Source organism: Mauremys mutica, chromosome 3 (genome assembly GCF_020497125.1).
Source record: "Mauremys mutica isolate MM-2020 ecotype Southern chromosome 3, ASM2049712v1, whole genome shotgun sequence".
In the NCBI taxonomy this organism is placed as follows: domain Eukaryota; kingdom Metazoa; phylum Chordata; order Testudines; family Geoemydidae; genus Mauremys; species Mauremys mutica.
Window position 1 is genome coordinate 205564639 of NC_059074.1, and position 12448 is coordinate 205577086.

The 12448-nt window shown below is 44.5% G+C and overlaps 1 protein-coding gene across 6 annotated transcripts in view; it reads left to right on the forward strand.

Annotated features, from left to right (window-relative positions):
- Positions 1–12448, forward strand: part of CFAP61 (cilia and flagella associated protein 61) — a 232812-nt gene that overhangs the window by 165407 nt on the left and 54957 nt on the right. For all 6 annotated transcript variants that reach the window (XM_045008887.1, XM_045008889.1, XM_045008888.1 and 3 more), the window contains one exon: positions 5922–6214. In XM_045008887.1, coding sequence (XP_044864822.1) covers positions 5922–6214 — 293 coding nt within the window. The remainder of the gene's footprint in view (positions 1–5921; positions 6215–12448) is intronic.

Genomic DNA, 12448 nt, shown 5'->3' on the forward strand with positions numbered 1-12448 from the left:
GTCTTGATTAGACGCGATAGTTCGAACTCGGAGAAGTCGAACTCACCGCGTCGACCCGCGCGGTGAGTATGGACCTGTCCTCAGTTATTAGGAAAGCTACGTAGCAAAGTCCTGAAATCACACACCATAGCCCTCTCAACAAAAATAAAACTTTATAATGCTTTTGTGCTCACATCTTTCCTCTACGGCTGAGAGACCTGGACACCATACAAATGGTATATCAAACAGCTAGAGGCCTTCCATATGCAGTCTCTGCGCACCATTATGGGGATCCGCTGGCAGGACAAAATTACCAAAAGTCAAATGCTTATGGCATTACCAAAAGTCAAATGCCATAAGCATTCAGGCCATACTGATAAAATCCCAAGTACGCTGGGTTGGAAATGTCATTAGGATGCCTGACCATCGACTCCTCAGAAAAATTTTCTATGGAGAATTGGCACAAGGACATCGGAATCAAGGTGTTCCCTGGAAAGCACTACAAGAACAGCATACACTTTGGTACAATAAACCAAATAATCTTGAGAAGGCTGCGTTAAGTAGATTAGCCTGGCGACACACAACACTCAGAGCTTTCCAAGCCTTTGAAGAGGACAGAAATAATCAATGGTTAGCTGCAAGGGAGAAGTGTCATACTGCTGCTATAGCTCCCAAGGCACTCACCAGTGAATTTGTCTGACTGATCTGCTCATGAGCATCACACTTTGGACTTCAGAGTCATTCCAGAATCCACAAAAAGAGGGAGCATGAACATGTCATCGTCAAACCGGTGGACTACACACGCACGCGCATGCACACACACACACACGCACACACACACGCACACACACACACACACCCCACATTTCTCCAGTTTGTCCACATCATTTTGAATTATAATCCTATCCTCCAAAGCACTTGCAACCCCTCCCAGCTTGGTATCATCCGCAAACTTTATAATTGTACTCTCTGTGCCACTATCTAAATCATTGATGAAGCTATTGAACAGAACTGGACCCAGAACTGATCCCTGCAGAACCCCACTCGTTAACTTATGACCTTCCAGCATGACTGTGAACCACTGATAACTACTCTCTAGGAATGGCTTTCCAGCCAGTTATGCACCCACCTTATAGTAGCTCCATCTAAGTTGAATTTCCCTAGTTTGTTTATGAGAAGGTCATGCAAGACAGTATCAAAAGCTTTACTTAAAGTCAAGATATACCACGTCTACCACATCCCACGTCTACATAAGTAGGATCCATATGTACAGAACATCTCAAAGAACCACACTTGCTATAAAGTAAGTAAACATTCTTTCTGTGATAAAATCCAGCAACCTAATGCACTGTAGCCTATTATAACTCTAATTGAAATTAATTGAAATTCATCTGCTATTACCTCTCCACTTTCCATGAAAATAAAAAAGTGGGATGGTTGTAAAGTAAAGAACAAAACTTCTCTAATGGCCCAAAATGGATCAATTATTTTCCTCTTTAGGTAAAGACAGTTTACTGCTTTATTAAAAGCATGTTTGAAGACATGCTGTAGCATTAAAATTCCAGTGCACAAATCACCGAGCAGGGTTTCTGTTGCTCTGTCTAATATGGTTGGGTCTTTATTTTTCCAAGCTGAAAGGATTTGGGTTATGCTGGGGTCATAGAAATCTTGTATTTCCACTTATAGGAAATGATGAGAATGCTCTGTCGTGGAACACGGGCATGTAATATTAAATGATAAAGTACTGTGATGGTCTTTATTTATGATTCCTGTTTTTCCGCTGAATATTATTATGTTTACTCACAGATGCATTTTCATGCAGTTAAATAATAAAAACATCTTGAGGAATTACTGTCTGTCTGATGGACATAATTTTAGTCTATAATGAATATCTGTAGTTCCTACAGTACAAGCACTGTAATCTAAATTCACTAATATTGTAATAAGCAGAAACCATAAATTGTTGATTTAACAGAGGTCAGTAAAGGAACAATGTTTTCCTTAATCAAATGTATTGCATTTAATGTTACTATATAAAACAGATTTTTATTTTTTCTTGAGTAACCCAGTGCTTAATTCTGATCTTGCATATATAGAAATGCCAACATATATTACAGCAGCTGACCTTTCCTCTAAACATTTTGGCCTACCAAATTGCTAGGATATGTGGGTTTCTCAGACTTGAATGCCTTAGAGTAGGGGTAGGGAAACTTTTTGGCCTGAGGGCCACATCGGGGTTCTGAAAGTATATGGAGGGCCAGGGTAGTGTATTATATTGCTCCCTGTAGGACTGTGCTACTTACGGCTGCCAGTTCCTGGTGCTCTGAGCGGTATGGTAAGGGGGCAGGGAGCGGGGGGGTTGGATAAGGGGCAGGAGGTCCAGGGGGCAGTCAGGGGACAGGGAACAGGAACGGTTGGATAGGTGTGGGAGTCCCAGGGGGCCTGTCAGGGGATGGGGGTGTAGATAAAGGTCAGGGCAGTCAGGGGACAGGGAGCAGGGGGGATTGGATAGGGAGTAGGGTTCCGGGGGGGGGCGTTTAGGGGCGGGGGGTCCCAGGAGGGGGCAGTCAGGGGACAAGGAGCAGGGGGGGTTGGATGGGTTGGAGGTTCTGAGGGGGGCAGTCAGGGAGCGGGAAGTGGGAGGGGGCAGATAGGGGGCGGGAGCCAAGCTGTTTGGGGAGGCACAGCCTTCCCTACCCGAATGTAGTGTACTAAATTGCTCCCCATAGGAATGTGCTGCTTACCATGTACTACTTACGGCTGCCAGTCCTGGTGCTCTTCCTACGGGGAGCAATTTAATACACTAGACCCGGTGGCTCTCACAACTGCGCTGTTCGGCAGGAGCTCACAGCCCCATCACCCAGAGCACATAGGCGCCGACTCCGTGGGTGCTCCGGGGCTGGAGCACCCATGGAAAAAAATTGGTGGGTGCTCAGCACCCACCGGCAGCTCCCCGTGGCCCTGCCCCGCTCCCTGCTTCAGCTCACCTCTGTCTCCGCCTCCTCCGCGATTGCATTGCCGCATCCTACAGGGCTTGCGCCGCGAAACAGCTGATTTGGGGAAGGGATCCAATAGAGGCAGGGAGGGGGTGGAGTTAGGGCGGGGACTTTGGGGATGGGATTGGAATGGGGCCAGGGCCAGGGGCAGGGATGGAGTGGGGGCGGGGGCGGGGAAAGGGGCGGGGAGCGTGGGCACCCATCGGCGCCAGAGAAAGTTGGCGCCTATGCCAGAGCGCTGGCAGCACAGCGAGCTGAGGCTGTGGGGGAGGGGCCGGGGGCTAGCCTCCCCAGCCAGGATCTCAAGGGCCGGGCAGGACGGTACCACAGGCCGTAGTTTGCCCACCTCTGCCTTAGAGTGAGAATTAATATTTTGCTGGATTGATTATCAGTGAATATTGCTCACTCTTGTTTTATAGTCACTGCATCCTCTGCAGCTTTTTTCACCTCCCCACAAATTAAAAAAATTCTAAATGAAATATGAGACACACTCAGCATCAGCAAACCCACATTCTTTACCTGCATTACTAATAACACTTTAGATTTATTAGAAATGAAAATATCAAAACTCACATTTCATCATTGTTGTCTTTATTTTCTTTTTCCATTGCACTTAGCCTGGACAGTGAAAAAGATGGTTCGATCTCACTTCTTAATTTCCCATTCTGGGTCTTGGTTTCAGAGTGATAGCCGTGTTAGTCTGTATCTGCAAAAACAACAAGGAGTCCTTGTGGCACCTTAGAGACTAACAAATTTGTTAGTCTCTAAGGTGCCACAAGGACTCCTTGTTGTTTTCATTCTGGGTCTTGTATACTAGCCCAATATTGCTGTTTCAGGCCCACAAATAGATGTCATGGCAAAAAAGATGAAAAAATAAAAGTGTTATCATGGCTCAACAAGAATATTTTACAATGTACACCAGAAGTCAAATTTCCCATTATTTTTAGTTGGTAAATTAATGTTCTATGTTAAACTTAGAAAGATAAGGAAGTCTCTTGCCATTTATTGTCATAATCCCAGAATTGCAAATAAACGTGTTCCTTCCCAGTGATCATTCATGTGCTCAGCAAAAAATGTTTCCCACCACTCATGAGAATCTATATTGATGGTGAAATACTTTTGCATTCTCATAAAACTATGAAGAAATATGTTTATTTGGCATCTACAGGAAACTAATCTAAACAATGTAAGATAACATTACAATCAAAATGGCTTCCCTTATCCGTTAGCCATTTTGATATTAGCATTCTTTGGAGCTAGGGCTTTGTATAATAACACCTTCTTAGCCTCCACTACAGCACTGTGCAAGTGTCAGCATCACATGCTTCCAGTAAAAACAGTTTAGTCTATGGAATAATAAGATGTAGGTTGTAGGGATTCTCTTGCTTGCAGTGACACTTAAATGTCAATGTCAAGATGGATGCACCAGTTAACTGTACAGGAGAGAGATTGTCTATTCCAGTCATTCACTCACCTCCTCACATGAGCACAGTGCTCAATGCAAAAACAAAGCACCCTTGGCCCATGCACTGAAATGCAGAAAAATAAATCCTACCAGAAAGCAAGATCAAGCCAACTGTGTATAGAGAATAAAGTTATGGGGCCAAACTCTATTCTCAAATTTATGCAACCCCAAGATAGCCAATGCCATCCTCTCTGCGTATTTCAAATGTAATCCCTTATTGCAGTGGTTTTCAACCTGTGGTCCACGGACCTCTGGGGGGCCTGCAGACTACGTGTAAGATTTCCGAAGGGGTCCACACCTCCATTTGAAATTATTTTAGGGGGCTGAAAATGAAAAAAGGTTGAAAACCACTGCCTTGTTGGAATGGCTGCACTGTTTCAACCCTCTGATTTCCTTTGAAGTACATGTTTTCCCGACAGATTTTTGTTGAACACCAAACCATGGGCCAGTTCTCTGTGCGTAGGGAGGACTCAAGACTCTTCTGCCACACCATTCCCCCTCTTCCCATATTAGGCAGAAGAACCCCCACTGTGGTGTCCAGAATCCTCACTCTGAGGGAAGAGATGGAGACTGGACATGCTGGGGGGGGGCACTGCGGTATGCACATCCTTCTCCTTCCAGTTTTATGGACCGTACCTGAAAAATTACGGCCACAAGCTATAGTACCTTCTCTTTATATTGCTGTTCTGGAGCTCCTGAGTTCCTCTGCAGCCCATTGGTTCCCCCTGTTAGCATGGCTCAAATGGAGCTGTACTGCCAGAGAGCTGGCAGAGGGATAGGCACCAGGAGCCAGAGCTGGTACAGAGGCACAGGACCTCCCTCTGATTGCCCAGACCTCTTGCAGCTCTCCAGAGATCTGCCAGGTCTAGAGGTGGGCCACACATACTTACCCACAAGGGAAGAGGCCTCCACCCTTCTCCCACTGATGGGACGACGAGAGGAAATCTCTGTGAAGGATTCCTCATGATGATTTTCCCTCCTGAAGTCCACTCCTGCAGCTCTTGCTGCAAGAGGGGACAATCCAGACCCATTTCTATGTAATTTTCAAAACTTAAAAAAAAAAAAAAAAGTATTTTCCTGTTAACGTGATATTTCTACATTTTTAGAGAAAATACATATGTTGTGATTTCGATCCTGTGTCTCTAATACATGCTTTAAATAAGCAAAATGGGGGAAAGGGACAGAGGGGAAAGGAAGGGCAAGATACAAGATTTTTATTTTAGAGGTTTTCAATCAACATAGTTTAAGTTCTGGGGTCATAATGCATGTCATACTTCTGTAATAAGTACTTGCCTACTTTGTGGGATGTTTTGCACAGATTCTTCACTAAATTATCTTAGTTACTGTTGCTAGGTAGCATTGTTTGCTTCATCGCATCAGAGCGATAAGGTCAAAGAGAGCAATTCTGTATTATCATCGTCTGAGTTACACTGATAGAGTTGTTGTTGTGTGTCTTAGAATTTTTTTCCTTTTTCCCCCAGGGAATGTCATTGTCTATGGGAATACCATTGATATTTACTCCACAGCACAAACCCTCCTATCTCTTGGAATTCATGGTTCTCGCATACACCTTGTGCAGCCACCACTTAGCTCAAATGTAACTTGCCTTAACAACAACGCAATTGAAAAAGCTGTTAAAGAGGCATTGTCAAAGAATGATGTGTGTGTCTATTATGACAGTATATTGGCACAGTGGAATGAAGGTGACCACCCAGATCCTATAACATGTGCTTCTTTCACGACTAATACAAGACCATTTAAACTGCAATGTACAGTAAGTATATGCTTTGTATTCCTTTTGCCCAGCCCGCAAAGATAATCAGACCAAGCTAATCCCTGGTTGGTTTATCTAGATTTCAGTGTACCTAGAAGATTTAACATTCATTTATTAATCTGAGGGATTTTTTAAAAATCCAAATAAAACCATTTTAGATTTACAAACAGATTTGGATTAAAGAAGTGTTTAAATCAACAGACATACAAATTGCTATTCACTGTTGAATGACAGATAGTTTTAATTATTTTTTCAAAATCATTCTTAAAATACTTCTGTTGTTTAAATATTTGCAGTACTCCTACCTATAGTGATCTAAATGTGGTTAGGAAACTGAATTCAAGTCAGATTGTAAGATTGCAGTGTTAATACTGATATGCATAAAATTTAACCTACCCTTATTCTAACTATTTTAAATAGATTTTCTGTACCACGACGAAATATGTATCAGCCCTCTAAATTCAGGACTGCCATTAAAATACAATATCAGCACTGCACTATTTGGGCCAGGCCTTTAACACTTACCTATCGGTTGGCTTAGTTGTCTGACTAAGAACTACTTGTATGAGTCTAAGTTTCAGGATATGCACTTACAGGCAGTCACATGACCATTTTGACATGTCTTTGCTTTGCATGCATTCCCCATTTGTGTAGTAAGTTTGCGCACCAAGTTGGAGGGGAAGCCCTTCATGAGGCTCCAGTTCTCTACCCCTGGAATCTATAAACCCTTTCCTCTCCCCAAACATTCCCTCTCGCCCCTCCTTCCTCCTCTTAGCAACTTGTCCAATTTCTCCTCCTCCTCCTCCCTATAAATGCTTCATTCTTCCTTCCCTCTCCCTTACCCCAGCCATCCCTCTGTCCCTTCAACCTATCCTTCTCCCGCCCTCCCTCCCACACAGAGCCCTTAGTCTGTTCTGCCACCAACTCCCTCATTTCCCCTCCATCTCCCCCACACTCCCTCATTCTTTCCCCCTTCCTCCCCTCAAAGTGCCCCTATTGTTCGATGGAACCCCTCTCACCTATTCTTTTGTCTCTCCCTTTCTGTTTGTCCCTCCAACATCATTGCCTGCAATGAGTCTGCCATGGTCACTTCCCAGCTCCATGCTTTTCTGACCCCAGAGAGTACTCCTGTAGTTGCTGCTGACATCCGGGACTGTGTCTCCTCTCCTCCTGGCCCTGCCCCATCCCTGTTTGGCAAGGCTCTGCTCTGCACTCAGTCATCTGGGTGAGAGAGCCCAGACACCGGGGAGCTGAGTCTGCTCCAGAGAAGTGTCTCATTGCAGCCTCCTGCCTTCCCAGCCGGGGGACAAAGTGGCTCGTAGAGCATCGTGCATGGTAGCAGGCAGCATACTGGAACGTACAATTTTCTTGTCCCCTCTCCATAGATATTACACAGCTGGTAAGTCTGATTTTAGACCTACCAGTATTCCTTTAGTAATACTATGTTGATTAAATATTTTCATGTATGAAGAAGCATAAATACATCATAGGAACTCTTATCTCCTTCTGCAGTGCCTCTGCTGTGCCAGGGTGCCAAATTCCATGCCCCCTTCGTTTCCCTCTCCCATTGCAGCCTCCATGTTGTCTTCCATGCCACCCCATGTGGATGGAATGCTTTCTCCAAATCTTAATGCCAAGTCACTAGTCTCTGCCCAATAACATTCTTCCAAAGTCTCGCATCTGCCATGTCACCTACGTTAAAAACTCTGTGGGACCATCAAGGTGTGTTCATATCTTCATTCTGTAACTGCTTATTCTTATTATTGATCAATCCTTGTTTCACCCAGCCTCTTCCATGCCTTTTTGAATTTGTCCTTCTTCTCCTCACTTATTATTAGACTTGGCAGCATTTGGTTTGTTTAAATAATTTTGATGGATAATGTCAATGCTTATTTTTAAGCATTTTTTGCTATTTTTATCAATTTAAATTTTCATGGTTGTGCAAAATTATAGGTTAAGCATTTTTTTTGCTGATTTTTATCACTTAAAATTTCACAGTTGTGGGAAATTATGGGAGATCAGACAATGGGATTTGGAGTCAGACAATAATTATTTAATGACAGTCGAGACTGAGATTAAAAAAGATAAAGCTTTTTAACTGTTAATACACAAATCATCAACATCAGTGCAAAATGTTTAGCTTTAAACTCTAATAAGCTCTCTAGCAAAATTTTTCTTACTTTGCCTATCTGTAAATTTTGATTATTGATGGAATTTTTTTGTCAGTTTGTGTGTGTATGATGAAATTGATGTTTATCAACATTTACTGATAAAAAAATCTAATCCTTCCAAGCCTACTTATAATTTGTCTGCATTTAAGGCCTGATCCAAATTTCCAGTGATCCTGAATCATGTTGGGTGAACACTCTGACATCTAGATTGCTGACGTGATTGATGAGAGCATTTTTCAGATGTCTAGTGTGGTTTTTCTTTTTTATATCAAAAAAGTAGTTTTTGACCAACCAATCTATTGCACTTCAAACATTCAGAATTGTGATATGAGTTCATCCAGATTGATTGGGTTGTGATTTCAGCTTCTACCCTCACATGCTTGGGTCAACAGTCCTCACTCACTTGGCAATATCCTAGATTTTGGAAGGATTGCTCCATGTACCACAAGGGTTGCTTAAGGCAGCTGCTTTACCTTCATGGCTGCTCCAAATGACTCTGGAGTTCTTTGTGGCAGGATTGTTGTGTTGTGAGTACCCCAAGGTAGAAGAATACATATATCTGCCCAGGAGATATGTCCTCTTGTGCCAGTGTCTCATTTGATTTGGGGTGGAGCCTTGTGTCTCAAAGCTCTTGGTCTGCTAGTTGTCAGAGTATCGTTCGCACCATGCACTTGAGGAAAGGATTTTTCTCTACTGCCCAGAATTACTGAGACACAAACCACATGACCCAGTTATCTGTAACTTGTAGTCCCTATGTGAAATGGTATTGTGACAATTTGTACCCTCAAATCCCCATTTTCAGTCTCAAGTCATCTCCATTTCTACCTTCAATAGGCCTTTTATCTGTCTGTATTTCTTTTACATTCCTATTAAGATATGCCAAGTATTCATTCACCCAGATGTATCAAAAGTATTCAACTAATTTGAAGACAGCATCCATTGCAGCTCTCCTGTTTTTTGTAGAATTTGTAAAGTTCTTGCTTGAAGCCGTAAATGTACATGGCGGGGGCCGGGGGAGGAGGGAAATGTCCCTCACTACAGTCTGATGTGGGAGTGTGAAACAGTGGCCACTTCCAATACACTCTTGGACTGCCATCTGCAACTGATGCTAGTTTTGGCAGTTTTATAGTCTTCATTTGCCTAGAACGCCTCAGCCCGCTTTCCTAGGGAGCTGAACTGCTTGCTAATTTCCCACAAGTGGGCATATGCAGAGGGCATTTGAAGACGAAAGAGAGGTTGCTTACCATTAACTTGTTCCTTGAGAGTGTTCTCTGAATATTCATACTACCTGCCCACCCTCCCCTTTCTTTACAGTCTCAGGTAAAGAATTCCAAAAGTAGGGAAGTAACTGAATGGCAGATGGGGCCACACACATCCTTTTTATACCCTTGGAATCCTCCGCAGGGCCCCGTGGGCAATTGGCCCCAATGGGACTGCTGATTAGAAAAATCCTGCATCTTGACACCAGGGGTGTTATATTCCACCAGATGCTTCAGAGGAAAGAGCAAGAATCCCACAGTTGGCAGATGTGGGATAATCTGACACCCCTCATAGGTCTCATTCTGATCCCTAATTATTAGAGATTTGCTTAAGCCCTGAAGCATGAGGTTTAATAACCCTTCCAAATTTTTCATTATAATTAATTATAATCTGGATATTCTTGCTATGCATATAAATGTCTAATACCTTTATCAGTCTTGCTAAATTCTTGGCCTCAACTGCTTCCAGTGGCAATGAGTTCCACGGTCTAAGTAGACATGGTGTGATAACATTTCCTTTTATCAGTTTTGAATTTACTAACTTTTTATTCTTCTTCAACTGCTTGCTCATGTCGATTCCATTCTAGATGTGTGCACGCTCACGTGCATAGTCGTCAGACTTTTGCCTTAACGGTATCCATAGGGTCAGCCCTCGGGAGCACTGCACTCATGCGTCGGTATATTAGGCCCTACGCCTTCTCAGTTGGTTGCAGGCCTTTCCCTTGCCTAGCAAGTGGTTAGCAGTTCTCTTCTTTCTTCCAGCTCCAAGTGTCTTGTAAACAGTTTGTTCACCGTAGTTAGTTAGTAAGTACCTGTTAACTAGTATAGTTAGTAAGTTATGTCTACACAACGCAGCTTTTAGCAACACGGCTGTGTCGCTACGTCACCCACGGCGACGGTTAGCCATCAGACTCAGGCATCAACGGCCCCACCGGGGTCACCAGAAGGGAATTCCTCCGGCACAGAAAGGGAGTTCAACCCCTTGCCAAGGTGGCACAGGTGCGAGTTGTCACCTGAGGCCACGTCAACCGCAGCAATGCCATCCTGGCAGCAAGGCCAGTGGTTGGTGCAGTAGCCCTATTGGAGGGCGTGGTGTATGCCAGTTATGCTGATGCCCCCTTCACATCATTCTTCATTGCAAAACACAATCGGATGCCAGAGTGGAGAAGCAAGTGCCCACTCCAAAACCTCCTTCCCTCCTGGTGGTGATGCTCCTGGGCCTCCTGCAGTGGTCCAGTCGTCCTCATCTCCAGATGAGGTGGTTGCGGGAGCCTTTCATGCCAGCCCGCCGGACAACTTTAAGGAGCACCAGACTCTGCTTCAAAAGGTGGTCACGAACTTGGGCCTGGAGATGGATGAGATTACAGAGCAGTCAGACACCTTGTTTAATGTGCTCTCGGCATCTGCCCCCACACATGTTGCACTGTCAGTGCACAAGGGGGTCTTGAAAATAGCCAAAACCCTCTGGCAAACCCTGTCTCCCATCCCACCTCCAAGGAGGCTGAAAAGAAGTATTTCGTCCCAGCTGAGGGTTTCAAACACTTGTACACCCACCCACCTCTGGGCTCGCTGGTCATTTCAGCAGCCAACGAGAAAGAAAGACAAGGGCAAACCAGTTCTACCCCTTCCCCCCAAAAAATAAAGAGGGCAAGAGGCTGGACCTTTTTGAAAGAGATTTATTCAACGGCCAGCCTTCAATTCAGGATGCCGAACTACCAGGCTTTACTGGGGAGATATAACTTCAACTTACGGGACTCCCTCCATAAATTCAAGGATTCCCAGCCCCAGGATTCAGCCCAAGAATTTAGGGCGCTAGTTGAGGAGGATATATGAGCAGCAAGATGCTCCCTCCAAATGGCCTGGGTTGCAGCTGATTTGGCTGCAAGGGTGGTCACATTGGCAGTGGTCATGAGGCGCAGTTCCTGGTTTCAAGCCACAGGCCTGTCCCAGGAGATGCAGTCCTCCATCCAGGACCTCCCGTTTGATGGGAACCAACTCTTTGCAGCACAAATGGATGCAAAGCTGCACAGACTGAAGGACACTCAGGCCATCCTCCGCTCACTGGGTCTGCATATGCCACAATCGATGAGAAAGCAGTTCCATCCATCCCTGCCTCCAAGGCCTTGGCAGCTCTGGCAGGGATCTGCACGGAGAAGAAACAGAGACATGAGTTTTAGTCATCGCCGCCCTTCCTCCTCCCGCTCACCTGTGCAACCTGGCCTAGTGAAACATCAATACGCACTTACCCAGCAGACCCGAGACATTGCTGGCTTTGGTAGAGCAGGGTTGCAAGCTGCATGGCCATGAACTCTGAGCCCACCTCAGGAATACTGCTTGTGAGTCACCTAGAATGGAATCGACATGAGCAAGCACTCGAAGAAGAAAAAACAGTTATCTACTTTTTGTAACTATTATTCTTCAAGATGTGTTGCTCATGTCCATTCCATTACCTGCCTTCCTGCCCCTCTGTTGGAGTTGCCAGCAAGAAGGAACTGAGAGGGTATAGGGCCGGCAGTGCCTAATATACCGACACGAGTGCGGCGCCACAGCCAAACCTACGGATTCTGCTAAGGCAAAAATCTCTGACAACTGTGCATGTGACCGCGCACCCAACTAGAATGGAATGGACATGAGCAACACATCACAAAGAACAACAGTTATGAAAGGTGGGTAACCGTTTTTTTCATTGAATGTCTCTCTTGTTTTTGTGTTGTAAATAAGAATTAAAAAAAATGTTAAGTTAGAAAGAGATGCAAACCTTGTTGAAGAAAGAACACATGATGTATAAGCAAGAAAATTTAAAT